Source organism: Chaetodon trifascialis, chromosome 1 (genome assembly GCF_039877785.1).
Source record: "Chaetodon trifascialis isolate fChaTrf1 chromosome 1, fChaTrf1.hap1, whole genome shotgun sequence".
In the NCBI taxonomy this organism is placed as follows: domain Eukaryota; kingdom Metazoa; phylum Chordata; class Actinopteri; order Chaetodontiformes; family Chaetodontidae; genus Chaetodon; species Chaetodon trifascialis.
This window is the reverse complement of record NC_092056.1, coordinates 31,922,875-31,938,800: the sequence shown is the minus strand read 5'-3', so window position 1 is coordinate 31,938,800 and position 15,926 is coordinate 31,922,875. Positions and strand designations below refer to the sequence as shown.

Below are 15,926 nucleotides of genomic sequence, written 5' to 3'. Positions count from 1 at the left end.
TAATATGATTGACCAGCTGCGCAGAGTTGAGAAAAGACACAGAGTTTAACATATCTTTCTTGCTCTCTTTTTTTCGCGAACCACGATGACTGGCTTTTCACCCTGCTGATATTCAGAACAACAATAAAGACGTTTGATTTTGATGTGGTCAGGACCAGTCTGTGCGACATGTTATCAAGCATAATCTGACCCTCACAGATTCCAGGCCTTTATTTTGGTCTTTATGTGCATCTGGTGTTTTATGGCCCTTTCACACCTAGCTCGTTGGTCCTGTTTGATCTGAACCAAAATTTAAAAAAGTGTGAAACTTAAGGCAGATTACAGGAAGTTCTGGCAGAGTATCATCCGGACCAGAAAAAGGACAAGCAACAAAACAAAATGAGCTGCAGAGCACTTGGGGAGAGCAGGGGGGCAGTTGTTTTCATTTGGTTGAGTCAACACTTTTAAAAAAATTAAAAACGGAAATTAAAAATGCACCGAAATAAGATGCACGCCTATCAATCAGTTGTGAGCACTGGGAGATAGAGCTCATGCAGATGAGGGCGACAGGATGTACACGTGGTGTATAACTATTTAGTGCACTCACATAATTGCAATGTGAAACCAAAATGAACTGGGTAGAATGCACAAAAATTTTAACGAAAATGCAAAACTTTGTTCAGACCTTGGTTTGGACTTTTCTTTTGGACATTCTGGTGTGACAAGGCCCTTAGGCCCCATGTAAGCGTGCAGCCCATTTAATCAAATTTGCAACATGTAAACTGAATTGCAACATGAGATCATTTCTTCCCACTTTCCTCTAACTGCGTACCTGGGGACAGTTCACAGGCATGAAAGGTCCTTGCAAAACCCAGCGATGTAGCAATCCAGCTGCCTCGCAAGGTCATATAATTTCGGCAGCAGGACTGCTAAGTAAGTTCTCACGTGACACGGGAGCAAGAGTTGGTGGTGATAATGCACCTCTACTGCATCTCTGTTGTTCTCATATGGAACCAGAAAGCTTCCATTTTGAAGGAAAGTTAGTCTTACTGTTTTGAGTCTTTTGTTTTTAACTCAAGTGTTGTCTCATGAGGCAGTTTTTGTTTGTATTGAAGTTCCAAATAAAAGAAGAAATCGTATGATAAACACTGTTGATTGGAGTCGGTCCGTGAGGTCCATTTTCTACTCCATCACCGGCACAGCGCAATGTCAGGTCCGATGGGGCGTGGTGACGCAGACTTTGATATTTTCGTGCACTGCGCCACCGGTGCATCTCCTCCCCCTTCTCATCTCAGTCCCACCCAGCAGCGCAACTAGGAAAGAGGGAGGGGAGAAGGCGTGGAGTGGGTTTGACACAGCCGAGTCAAATCGTCACCAATCACAGCAGCTCCTCGCTTCACCTTTAACAATGCCGCTGGCGAGTCGCATGGCAAGTTTCGAGGATGACTGAGCCCACACAGGAAAGTGTCCGACGCCCAAACTTCTCCCAGGAGGAGACTGACGTCACTCATGTCTCCTGACATCCATTTGTATATACTCTTTATTTTTTCTTAGTTTATATATATTGTTTTATATTCTGTTCTATATTTTGTTTATATATATATTCCCAATATAAATATTTTGTTTTTATATTTGCTTTTTATATATATAGTTCTCTCTCTTTTCTTTCTTTTCTAATTTTATTCTAATTCTGTTCTTATAAGGAGCACTGCAACAAAAGCAATTTCCCCTCGGGAATAAATAAAGGATTTCTGATTCTGATTCTGATTCTGATGTCTAAATATGAGGTCCTTAGATGGTAAATCCTCGGCCTCCTCCTCCTCCTCCTCCTCCTCCTCCTCCTCCTCAAAGCAATGATGTTCTCCATCTTTGTAGATAACGTTAATTATTACAATGATAACATTTGTATTTGGAATGAAATGACGTGGGTAATAGCGGACAACGATCATCACTTATGTTTTTTCATGTGTCTGTCTCTCTCTGTCTCTCGAGTGCTCTGAGATAGATGCAGTATATATGCTCTGTAGGATGCCACGGCTGTTTCTGGTTGGCACAGCGACGTTAACCGATTAGTTCGCATCCCTGTTTCACCTGTGTACATTCGGTCAGGGTGTGACCATTACGCGTGCCGAACGCGCTTGCGATGTCGTCAGATGAGATGCTGATCAAAATATAGATCTGACTGTATGTGCTGACTCAGATAGCTGCATTGAATCGTGGCTGTTGCTAATTATTGATCGCAGTGTGCGTTCGATGACTGACCGAGCACTGCTGAAAACACCATTAAAACCACGCTGCGTCTTGTTGAAGGTGTGATGTATGGCGTCATCACGTTTTCAGTGGATAGCCGTTATCACCTAGCAGCCACACATCCAGAGGGGTGTCCCCCTGAAAGACTGTAGGGATGCTAGAATTCGCCACGATGAACGAGTCATGTGCCGACCCGGGGAAAGTGGCATATATGTTTGTCACCAGGCAATTTGAGTCACAGATCACCAGACATCCCTGTTTCATCTGTGTACATTCGGTCAGGTTGAGTGACCATTACTCGTGCCGAACGCGCTTGCGATGTGGTCAGATGAGATACCGATCAAAATATATAAATTTAGGTCTGACTGTGTGTGCTGACTCAGATAGCTGCATTGAATCGCGGCTGTTGCTAATAATTGATCGCAGTGAAATGCCAGACACTGTGGAAACCTGACTGTGAGGTGTTGGTGACGTGAGCGCACGACTCCGCCAGTTTACGCAAATCCACAGAGGCGCACAAAGTTGACCAGGTCTGGGGTAGCGAGCTTTCAACGCACTTTTACGCCGCCGGCGCAGACCGAAATGGTCGAAAATCCTAATACACCGGCTCATTATGCCGACACCTCCCCCGACTGCACCGCAACGCCCATCCTGGCGCACCTCTGTACGCCTCGGTTTACCAAAATACCAAATGCACCGTGCACCTGCATGTGCTGCTCGAAAATACCACTGCGCTGGCAGCACTGGCAGCGCAGCCTGCGCCGCGCTGGCGGCAGAGTCGAAAATTGAGCCCTTAGTGAGGAGTCGTTGTTGACCCCATTGAGATATACGTATGAGATATACTTTTAAAAGATATGATTGGATGATAAAAAGACACGGCATTCTTAGTGATCATGGAAAGTGAAATAGGCCTAATCACTGAATCTAGTCTCTATTAAGGTATGGTGTAATCATAAATACTATTAGTATTACTGTCATACTATACTGTAAAAGTAGCCAACAGAATGTTTGAAAACACAGGCCTACTTGCACAGTAAGCTACTCACATACTGATAGCTGTTCTCTTACCAGTGGTACATGGTCTATTTGATAAACCTATTAATGGGAAAGAAATGGCCCAGCTTTCATCAATTTCTGTGATTGTTGGTCATCTTATATAAGTAGCTGCGTTAATTGACAAACAGTACTGTAAACATAACTTTCAAGAACACTGGAGAAGCCGTCCATGAATGCCCATTTGTGAGCCTGCAAGCTGCAGACATCCAGTGGAATTGAGATGACCTGTGCCACAATCTGAAGCTGTGAAAGCTCTGTAATTGTTGGTGTGATCACTTTGCTGATGGAAGGTTGTGATAGACCCAAGTCATCTCTGCCCAGTTGCCAAATATCTTCATGTTATGATCACTTTCATTTCTGGCATTATAGCGTTATTGCATTGGGTGGGAGATGTGAGCGCACCTCGAATGACAATGACCACAAACATTATGTAATCTGTAGTGTTTCATTAACTGTCATTAAGCATTTAGAGAATATTTCTTCTACCTCTTTCAACAAATTCATAAGACACTTAAAAATCCTCCTCCTTACTCCTTGCAGTTTTCACCTCTCTGTAGGGCAAAGATTTGAAATCTGGTTTGCGTGTATTCAAACGACCAATATCTATTTCACTGTATAATCATCACTCCTTAAGGGTAAAGAAACAGACAAGTAACAGACAAGACATATATTCAGTAACTAACAAGAATACTTAAGATCATAGTATTTCCTTTAAAAATCAAGGACAAGGCAGCGGTTTCAAAAGCTGTCTTGGAATGGACTGAATTTATATAGCGCTTTTCTAGTCCGACGACCACTCAACATGCTTTTTCAACATTCACACACTCACACACTAGACCACCTGCTCATTATGAGCTTTTTTAAGCATTCACACAACAATGGCACAACATCAGGAGCAACTTGAGGTTCAGTATCTTGCCCAAGGCTACTTCGACATGTAGACTGCCGAGGCCAGGGATCAAACCTGCAACCTTCTGATTCATGAACGGCCACTCCTGAGCCACAGTTGCCCCCTTCATGTTGAATTTGGACATGAGGCCATTTGTAAAAAGCCTGACACATACAGGATTGTCTTTGCTGGTCAATACAACACAGTTGTGAAAATAAGCCTTGTGATTCTAATGTTACAAAACCTTTGCATCACTACTTAGCATTAACATAATGGCCAGCTGTCCATGATGGCAGCACAGAAACATACGTTTTGCTTGTAATTCTGCTCAACTGTTCAATCTGAGAGTAAATAGTTAAGTACCAAGGACTTACCTGATAAACAGGCATAATTTAGCATCCATTAAGGGCATATGTGTCATATCTATAATTGCAAATACAGTATCAGAGCATTTATCAATATACAGGATATGCTATTACTTATCACTTGTGCCATAATTCAAAGTAAAACCTAGATGTAGAGGGACAAATTTAGGTTCATTGACAAGTTCACAAATGACTTCCATCATTTGTGTTTAAAAATACAAGTGAAACAACAGATTCCAACTTCATTCACAGTGCCAAATTTCAAAGTTAATGGCCAAAATCCCTTTAATAGTTTTAGAAATCATTTTAGAAATCATAATACATTAGGTTTATTGAATGTAATATGTCAACGTTACAGTGTAATGTCAACAAATTCACTTTGTGGCTTGGTAATGTTGGCAAGTTGTCTGTATCATGCTGCTGGTTAGCAAGGAATATAACTGATGACTGCACTTGTGGCCTTAACATGAGAGAAGTTTGTACAATTGCATACTTACTGGCAGTAGACATAGGAAGCATGCCTCTCTGGCCTGCTGAAGGTCTGGTCTACAAGCCAATAAGAAAAACAAGATCAAAGTTGCCCTCAGAGCTCCATAACTATTTAGTTTTTATGCCCCAATTTACGGATAGTGAGAAAAGACATACTTTGATAGGTAACCTCATATTACTGTCATCATTGCTCATACGTATCCAATGCTGTTTGCATGTAGAGCAAGCACAAGAAGGATGCTTGATCTTATCTGCCACTGAAACACCAAATCCAAACGAAAGGTCTGTGAACCACAAGTATCATGCTTCAATATCAAGAATCAAGATGAGAGAAAGAAAGCAAGTCACTGATTTCAACACAGGCGTGCCTCACTGTCATGTTCTTTATTGGCCTTTTTGGCCAAGTCTAGATTTTAGGAGAACAATAAATACCATACAGTCCTCAAGCTTGATGTCAGGGACACTACAAGACACAGATTCAGTGTTGTGCCTGAACACACTGAACGCAAATGTGAACTGAGCGTACTGTATTACTGCCTGATGAACGTTACCGTGAACTCGTTCATTCTGGTGTCTGAACGGCACGCTCTCTCAGTTTAACTTCGTTCAATAGGGTGCGAGATTTCTATAGAGCCTTCCAGGCAAAAACCTGGCTAAAACACACCATGAACAGGCCTTAATATGTAGCGGAAAAAACACCCAATCTGGCAACACCAGCCACCAGTGTTGCACCACCACATGCATCAGCAAAACAAAAAGCAGCATGGAGGCGACAAAGCAGCAAGGAGGGGTCGTTTACTACTGTCCTGTTTTTCTTTTGATAATTCCTCATTAAAAAGACCATTCAAGCAGCAAGTTTTTCCTAATGTTTTTGAGAATATAATGTAGGGGTGAAAGCTGCAGCTGCTACTAGTGTGGACTGAATGGACCGTAACAAAGGAAATGCTGTCCCCTCAATGCTAATGTAAACCATGGTTGGAAAATGATTCTAAATTGGATATGAAGATGAAATCTGATGCATAGTTACAGTGTTAAAACTGATAAAATAATTGCTGTCTGTGGTTCTATATGGGCAGTGGCAATAATTTTGAAAAGTAATAGCTCGCAGCAACATATGGAAAAAAAGATCTATGAACTAGTTCATTTTTGGAATGGTGAAATTAGTTAAAAATTTTGAAGCATGAACTATGAACTGAACTTGTTCATTTTAAAATTTGTGAACTGAACTTTGAACTTGGTCATGTAGAAAGTGAACTTTCCCAACACTGAGCAGATTCATGGTCACGTCAAAAACAATTCACAACAACAATTAATTTACCATTCCCATAATTTGTCTTATACTGTCCAGCACAGTCTCCATCAGATGCATCTTGAGAAGACACTAAGATGAAAATTCTTGCCAACAAAAACAGGTTGCGCAATTCCTGAAATCTGACAATACCCATATTGTACATTGTATAAATCAATTGTATTGATAGCTTTAGGCCCATGGTTTGAATCCCAATGGGTTATTTACAATCACTACATTCAATAATTGGCCCATAATGTAGCATACAATATTTGTCTTTTATGCCAAAGAATAAAAAATCCTGTAGTCTGAAGGTATCCATGAGACTAAGCCAAGACAGGACATAGTCCATCCATCTATCCATCCATCCATCCATCCATCCATCCATCCATCCATTTTCTCCCGCTTCATCCGGGGCCGGGTCACGGGGGGAGCAGTCTGAGCAGGGGCGCCCAAACTTCCCTCTCTCTGGACACTTCCCCCAGCTCTTCCGGGGGGATCCTGAGGTGTTCCCAGGCCAGCTGAGTGACATAGTCACTCCAGCGTGTCCTAGGTCTTCCCCAGGGCCTCCTCCCGGTGGGACAGGCTTGGAACACCTCCCTAGGGAGGTGTCCAGGGGGCATGCGATAAAGATGCCCACATAGTTTCACATAGTTGACATAGGACATAGTTTAACAGATTAATATTAGATTTTGAAGTTAAGGAAGGGGAACCCACCTTGAGCTATAGATCTTTGCAATACTGATAATGAGTTTAGGACAGCTATTAGTCCACATATAGTTACATACTTGTTTATCAATCCTTAGATCCAGATAATCCATTATTGATCCTCCTGAGGAGAAATTTGGGTGTTGCAGCATCACAAGGGCAGAGTGAGTGCAGATGAACAGATAAACTTGAAAGAAACTAAAATCTTAGAGGCTAAAATTAAATCTAAAATTGTAGAAACAAGAGGTAAGAGCAATTTCACTCAAAATGTTAAATTACAGGCATACACACACAGCACCAACAACTAGTGTTGTACTTGAACTAGTGCAATGTCATCTCAAGCAAAATAACAGTGGTATGATTAGTAGCAGCAAAGTCATAGTATATTGAAGAGTAATATTACAATCTTGAAACAAAGTGGAACCAAATGCTGAACATAGCCACAGGAGGAATGATGAGTTTTAAGAAGGTCAGTCAAAAAAACAAACAAACAAACAAACAAACAAACAAACTATCAAAAAGATAATTAGTCACTAATAGGGCTGGGCGATAAAAACGATAGTGATATGTCTCGCGATAGACACGTCATCAATATCAATAAAAAAAATGCGTCGATAAAACATTCGATAATTTTTTTTTTCTTCGTCGGAAGAAACCTGAAGTTCGCGAGGTTGGTTGCATGAACAAAGGCACTCGCTCTCAGGTAACTGAGCAACGTAGGGAGTAATCGCTAATCAGTGAGAGAGACACGCTAACATGCCAATCATGTAACATTATCAAGTTCGGTTGCACCATTTCGTTGTCTCGTGTTTGATGCTCCGCGAGGAGTGAGGTGAGAAATAGAAAGTGAGCGCTGCAGCGAGCGAAGAAATTGTCGATAAAACAGGGAAAGTCAGCTCGCCAGTATGGAGTTTTTTGGACTTTATAAGTCAAACCATAGTGAGACCAATGTGCTCTGTAACTTACGCAAGACTGTCGTCCCCACCAAGACCGGTAACACCACAAACTTATTTAACCACGTTAGCCGCGCTCACTCTTTGGAGCGCAGCCATTTTCACCAACGTCCAACAACATCAGCAACTGCAGCACCACCGCACAAGCAGCTGACCACCATGCAGAGGTATCTGCTTCAGTGCCTGATGACAAATCATCTAAAAGGCACGAAGACATAACGGAGGCAGCAGCATATCATATAACTAAAGACATGCTTCACTGAGCACTGTGGAGAAGCCAGGTTACAAACATCTCTTATACATGCTTTTTTTTTTTTTTCTTACACACACTCGCAATAAAAATATAATTGAATAGTTCATGTATGTTTGGAGTAAGAAGAGTGACTGAAGTTGTTCATATGTCAGGGCTGGTTTTATAATTCAGTCAAGTCTACCTCAGTTTCTGCTATGTTTACGAAACACTGCACATATCTGAAAACATTTTATTCAGCAGAAGGTGAATCTGAGTGTTTTCCATGGTTGTGTTGACATTTCCTTTCCTTTCTGCCTTGATAGCTGAGGGGATTATAATCAGAGGAAGGTTAAATTTAAAATAAAAATGTTTAAATTGAATGTATTTTTCTCCTGGTCCTTATTTTAAATAGGTCATAAAAAATATCAATAATTATCGATATCGACCAATATAAAACACTTATATCGCAATAGAGTTTTCAGCCATATCGCCCAGCCCTAGTCACTAAAAACACAAACACAACCAGCCCGGAGTATAACTACTGAGGTAGAAGCAATTATTTGGTGATGAATGGAGCCGGGGGTTGACATATTGCCAGGCTTAAGAGGTGATGGACACCAGGTGAGCAGGGGACACCAGACACACAGGGCTCTTCTCATTTCTTTATTTTGTGCCTCCTCACCTCCTTTCTCCTCCTCCTCCACACAGTTCAACTGCCGTAATCGTGACAAGATGTTTACAAGTGCAAAACAGCTGTTAACATCAATTATTATAACAACAATATTCTTAAATACTAAGTATTTCTTTTTTCAGCCATTTCTTAGGGATTTCTTAAAGGCCACCAAAAATCCTTTGACTTTCATTCAGATTCCTCCAGTAAGATCAGGGTCATCAGCTCAAAGCTAAAAATGATTTGGGTTTAAAACATGCTATGAATTTTAGTCCAAAATTGAGCCACAGATAGAGAACTCTAAAACATATGAAAATTAGATGCCTTCTTGTTCCCACAAGATCTCAAGCACTCAGTCTAATTTGAATAAGACTTGTTGTTTACATAGCAGTCATTTCCAAATTTTGTAAAATTAAATATAGGAAAAAGTGTTTTTTAATCATTCATGGAATTACAACTGTTTTATACTGCACAAGAGACTTTTTATTTTATTTATTTATTTTTTAGTTGTCCTTACTTTATTATTGTAGTGAAAAATGAGTCCACAGTAACTGAAAATGTGGCAGGAGCAAAAAACTTCCAGAAACTGCTTGGGTTGAAGAGGGTTCATTTGCTGAAGGCTTGGGTATACAAATGACCTTTTTATAAGGTTTGTCATCACATTGCTTTTATATTCATTTGGAGATGCACATTTTCTACTGTTAAGGCTCTAAGAGTTTCCTATTTATCTTTAACCTAGCTGATGGTCCAAGATGCTGAAACATCTTCGACCCCAATCAATCAATGATCATGTTCAATTTTCAAAGCAGCCAGTCACTCTTTTGTCACTGAATCTCCTTTTTTTTTCAGGGCTTTCTTCTGTCTCTATAAAAAATACATATTTTTGCATAAATTTGAAAGGCTGTCTGCATGAAAAACACCCTATCACTTTACTTATTTGCTACAACAGAACACAAGACCAAGATGAGACCCAAAGACACAGAGATGGTTCTCAAGATCCAAGACAAGCAGCAGCGACATCCAGCAAAGGCCAGAGGTTATAAACACAGAATTAAATGGTGTCCACAGCTCATGGGTATGCACCGTATTTACATCCAGACCAGCAAGGAGAAACGTCTCCACCTGACCATTGGTGGCCATGCTTACCTCCTACCTAACACCTCCCTGGTCATCAAATGCCCTGTCAGAAAGTTTCCCAAAGCCGATATCCACTGGCTGAAAAATGGACACCCCCTGCACAGTTCCAAACGCCTCATCATCAGCAATTCCGGCTCTCTGAAAATCCACTTTCTGGGGGCAGAAGACAACGGAGTGTACAAGTGTGTTGCTGGACTTGCGTCAGACATCTTCACCCTCCAGCTGATAGGTAGTGACAGCAGGTCAACTGGCCAACCGTCTACTGCCAGCCCTAGTACAAACTGGGAGACAATGGTGCCTAGTTGCAATCAGCACTACGTGGAGCAGCTCTGGCCTAGTATTCGTGTGTTGTTGCTGCCCCCTAGTGTCCAAGAGACCTCACTGCAGCCATGGGTGGAGGAGAGGCTGATTAATATCACCCTGCAGGCTGACAGAGGAGAGATGCAGCAGGAGCAGGCCTCAGAGCTCATCTCCTCACTGTTGACCCACATGTCTACTGCTCAGCTCTGGACTACAGGAGGAGGACAAGTTAAAGGTAATTATAGCTCCAGCTGCCTGTGCTGTGAGGTGTGTTTAACTTGAAAGTTTTCTAAAATACTTTGCTCTTTTTATTCTCTGTAAGACAAACTCTTTCATTTAATTAATGTATAGAATGATCTATACGAGTGATCAACTGCAGCTTGATACAGCATATGCTGTTAGTAAATGTTAAACTCCTGCTTCGTGATTTGTAAGATGTGCTCGGCTAGTACGGCCTGTGAGGAATGTTTCAGATAAATGATTTATAATAATACATTTTATCTAAATAGTGCTTAACAAACCAGGGATGACAAAGGTGACAAAGAAAAATATGTATACATATATATACATACAAATTCATATGATCATACCACGTAAGAAATGAAACCCATACAATTTTGATCAATGCGTACTTACAAAAGCCGGAGCACTGTGTAAAGCAAGAAAAAAACAGAGTGCAATCATTGATGTCAACATGATACAACATACACAAAATGATACTGTCAGACAGAGTGGAATAAGATTATTCTGACAACCTCAAAGTTACTGTATGCAATATGTTAATAGTGGATAAAGAGACTTCAATCTCCTATCTGTTTCTTTATTCAGGTGGCCAGTAAGTAGTTTGTTACAGTTATCGAGTCATCTTGAAATACAGGCATGAATCAATGTTTCAGCACCTTTTTGATTTCTAAATGGTCGTTCTTAAGATGTGTTTCTCAAGTGCAAAAAGTATGTTTTCTTCACCTTGTTGATGAGTGAATTAAATCTTAGATCTGAATTTAGGATAACACCATGATGTGTATCTTCAGATTTAATCCAGGCAGATTAAATGGTTCAGCACAGATATACAATTTTGTGTCATCTGCAAAGATATGGAAACATCCATTGTCCTCTGTAATAATGTCACCAAGTGGCAGCATATATGGGCCAAGGCAGCTCCCTTGTGCAACCCCAAAACAGATGTTGTGTCTCTTTGACACATGATCTCCAAGATTGACATAAAACTTTCTCCCTTTGATGTTTGTTTTAAACCAGTTTAACAGTCAGAAATACTAACCAACTTTTCAAGACTATTGTTTAAGATATTCTGGTCAATTGTATCAAACACTGCACTGAATTTACTCTGAGGTCACTGATTATTTTAAGAATACCAGTTTCAGAGCTGTGGTGTGTTCTAAAGTCTGACTGAAATTCCTCCAGGATGTTATTTTGTTTAAGAAAGGAGTCAATTAATTCAATTCAATTCAATTCAATTCAACTGTCTTTTCCAGTATCTTACTGATGAATGGAAGGTTGGATAGCAGCCTTTAGTTATTGAGTGTGTTAACATCTAGGTTGGGTTTCTTTGTTGCTGTTCTGAAGGCATCTGAGAATATGCTTGTTTGCAGAGATATGTTTAATCTTCAGGATATGGCTTGAAACACTTTTGAACACCTGCTTTAAAATGCTGTAGGTACAGGGTCAACACAGGAGGTGGACGAGTTGGACTCACTTACAGGCTTGCAGAGCTCAGTTAATGTAATACCAGAGAATTTTCCCATGGTTACATCTTTTTACAGGGTTTGTGGGTCATCTGTGTTTACATCAGCAGCAGTACTGGCTCTAATTGAGGTTATTTTCTTAATGAAAAACAATGCAAGTTCTTCACAATTTATTGCAGAGAATTGCAGAAGGGTGGGGGTAGTGCTGAGCAGCTAGTCAATAATGGAGAATAATATTCTGAAGTTCCCAGCATTCTCTGTAATAATCTGAGAAAAGTAATCCTTTCTTGCCAGACATGTTGCTTTGTTATAGACAGTCATGGCCTCTTTACATTTTCTTTCAGATGATTCTCTCAGTCTCAGTCTCAGTCTCTCAATCTTCTGTTTTAAGGGCTGAGTTAAAAGCTGCACTTCAAATGCAAGACACAGTTTCAGTATATGCTGTTAGTTAGGTGTTAGCATAGCACAACACACATAGCAACAATCCTATCAACATGCTAAAAGGGATTAAAAATGGAATTACATGTCCCTTGGCAGTGTGAAAGAGCTGCGTGTTGCCTTCTAATTAGAAGGCATGGGGTTACCCAAAGACATCCCCCACACCCACCTGACCTCAGGAGATGTCACGTCTGGCCTCCTGAAGAGGTAATCAGCTGTGCAATTCCCTGTTCAGCAGAGAACCTCAAAATCAAAGGGCTGAAGTTTTCTGCAGTTATTGTACCTCATATTCGGAAGACCCAACAATGCCCTGTGATCAGTCCAAAGAATGAATTTCCAAGAAGAATATCCAAGGCCTACTTGATGACAAGGCATTCTTTCTCCACCATTGGATACCATGTCTTTTGAGTTTCCTGCTGATGTACAAAGAGGCTGGAAACTACCTGGTTCCTCCTACAACAGGACTGCTTCAACACCCACTTCTTCCTTGACAGCTCAAAGACGAGAGAATGGGGTATGGATGCTCCTGGAACAGACCTGGGGTGCCATTTCTTCAGCATATTGATATTTAATGTGTGAAGTAGTTGTTCCTGCTCTGGCATGTGGGTTGGTAAGTCACCTCACCCATCTTCCGCTTCACCTGGTAAGGGTCTCATTACCATGCCAGCAGCTTGTTTTGTGATGCCAGGAAAAGCAGCAAGATTTGCTCTCAAGGCACACAGCTCCACTTCTTAGATGGGCATCATACAATCTTTCTGTTTAGCCTGGGAGTTCAGGAGTTCTTGAGTTGCTTCATCTTCAAAACAAAAGGGACTCTCTATACCTCGTGAAGGACAAGATGTTTCCCATATTATGATGTGCCTGTACAAGAGACTGAGCTAGGATTAACCTCTGCTTTCTTGAAAAACACTCTACTAGTGTGGAATATATTTCCTGCTGAAGAATAAGGTTACAAAGCTCAGCTTTGTATTTATGGTTGCTCAGCTGTAGCCACTCCCAAACCTGCTCCTCTCTCTAACAACATGGAATATGGAAACTGTGGAGCTACTCCCACTTTCTTGAGGTAAGGTTGGTTGTGTACTTGGCCTGTACAATCAAATGTGAAAAGACCTGTGTCTAGTAATGCAGACAGTATGCTATTTAGTAGGACAGTGGCTGTTTGTGACTCCAACAATTCTGGGAGAAGTGTTAATTCAGGTGTTGGGACACAAATCAGGTTTATAGCTTTGTGCTTTTTCACTGGACTAAAGGGATGGGTATGGCCTGCCACTCCAGACTTGTGACATACTCCCTCAGCTTTGTGGCTTTCTGACCAGTCTGAGCCCTCAGACTAGTAAAGTCGGATGAGTCTAATGTTTGAACCACAGGCCACAGTGGCGGAATCACACTCTTTGGCCCAAGCCTTCACTTCTGGGCACAGCACTTACAGATACTGCTCAAAGACTTCTAATTCAATTCAATTCAATTCGATTCGATTCGATTCGATTTGTATAGCACAACAAAAGTTGTCTCTGTGTCTGAGGTAACACAAACACGACTCTTATTTCAGGTGACTATAAGCATAATTACGGATATCATATTCAACTTCTGCCATATTCTATCAATAGATGCCCCTGAAGCTTACACACTGGTCCTTTACAAAAGTTTATGTATAGAAAAAATGGACATCGCTTTTAGAATTTTGACACAGTTACAGTAGCATCACAACTCTGGTCCTGTCATGTTTCAGTGTGGCTGTTCTGGAACATTTATTCAATTCAATTCAATTTTATTTGTATAGCGCCAAATCACAACAAAAGTTGTCTCAGGACGCTTTCCATACAGAGCTACAGACCAAGCTCTTTTATCTACAGAGACCCAACAATTCCCTCATGAGCAAGCACTTGGCGACAGTGGCAGTGGAAGTGGAAAAACTTCCTTTTAACAGGCAGAAACCTCAGGCAGAACCAGGCTCTGGGTGGGCGGCCATCTGCCTCGACCAGTTGGGTTAGAGAGGGAGAGCAAGAGAGAGAGTGAGTCAGACAGAGAGAGAGACAGACAGAAATGCTGTCAGACAGACAAAAATGCAATCATAGTAACAATGACAATGACAGCCTGAGCCGGTTCTGGACGTCTACAGACAGCCAGAATGAGTTGCAAAAATATGTTTTAGTTGGCCATGATCTGGACGTCTATATGGCATCCAGAATTAGTTGATAAATGACATTGCGATTATAAGTCCAGCCTGACCCAGTTCTGGATGTTTACAGACAACCAGAATGGGTTGCAAAAAGACATATTGCTTGTCCATGATTTGGACATGTATTAGACATCCAGAATTAGTTGATAAATGACATTGGGATTATACGTGCACCCTGACCCAGTTCTGGACGTCTACAGACATCCAAAAAGAGTTGCAAATGACTAGGCCATGACCTGTATTGGACATCCAAAATTAATTGATAAATGGCATTGCGATTATATGTCCAGTCTGACCTGGTCTGGACGTCTACCAAAATATGTTGCAAATAGACGCTCTGCCTTGGACATCCAGGATTAGGCCCATTTGATGAAATTGTCCTGTCAGCTGTTGCATCAGCATCTGACGATGATGATGATGATGATGATGATGATGATGACTCCAAAACTAAAAATTTGGATCATAATTTGGCTACCTTTATGAATAAGAAAATGTATGTAGGCCATTTATGTGATTGTGAAGCTACTGTGGCTTATGTCATTTGAAACTCACCACATAGCCTAACACACTCACATGAATACATGCGCACACTATGTGTGGCATGGTGAAGAGGGTCCGGGCAGGCTCCGAATCACAGACTCCCGTGTTAGAGTCATGCCTCCTAACCATTTAGCCAAGGGGATATCTCCTTGGCCAAGTAGCCAGGGCACATGATCAGGAGGCATAGTGACGGGACCCTCAACTGTCATATATGCATGGGTAAATTTGGAAAGAACCTCTTCATAAATGAGAATCTCGAAGCTCGTCAATTTGGGGAAGAGTCAGCATATCACTCATGGAAAGACTGTTTTGAAAACACTGTCAAGGTCACTGCCAGTTTGAACATCAATGGAGATAACACACGAATACTGACTGAAACAGGTAACAACAAGGCGAAGCTGTTGTTAGTTGAAGATTGAGACTGTGGTATTGTGTTTGGACTCTCTGAATGCCAAGGTTTGAACTCCACTGCAGCTCTGTAATGTTATCTGCTGGTGTAGGTTTATGTCAAAACTAATAATTTACATGAAGTAATTGGGGCAGGACTTTGATAAGCTATAAGCTTTTTCCCGTAGCCCTTTTCACTCACATGATGTATTGCAAAAGATGTTATTGCAATTTATGTGAGATGAAGTGTGCTTAACATGCCCAAAAATAAATTTAAAAAATGTGGGCGGTTTCATTGTTCAAACCTTTACCACATAGACTACAGTATAGTTTTGTTGTTGCTGGGTATACAGAGTATACCTG

General features: G+C 41.1%; 1 protein-coding gene across 5 annotated transcripts in view; it reads left to right on the top strand.

The window, feature by feature from the left end:
* Positions 1 to 15,926, top strand: part of adamtsl3 (ADAMTS-like 3) — a 315,350-nt gene that overhangs the window by 265,814 nt on the left and 33,610 nt on the right. For 4 of the 5 annotated variants that reach the window (XM_070967605.1, XM_070967595.1, XM_070967632.1 and 1 more), the window contains one exon: positions 9,829 to 10,551. The exons of the other annotated variant lie outside the window; for it this stretch is intronic. In XM_070967605.1, coding sequence (XP_070823706.1) covers positions 9,829 to 10,551 — 723 coding nt within the window. The remainder of the gene's footprint in view (positions 1 to 9,828; positions 10,552 to 15,926) is intronic. 5 annotated transcript variants of the gene reach the window in all.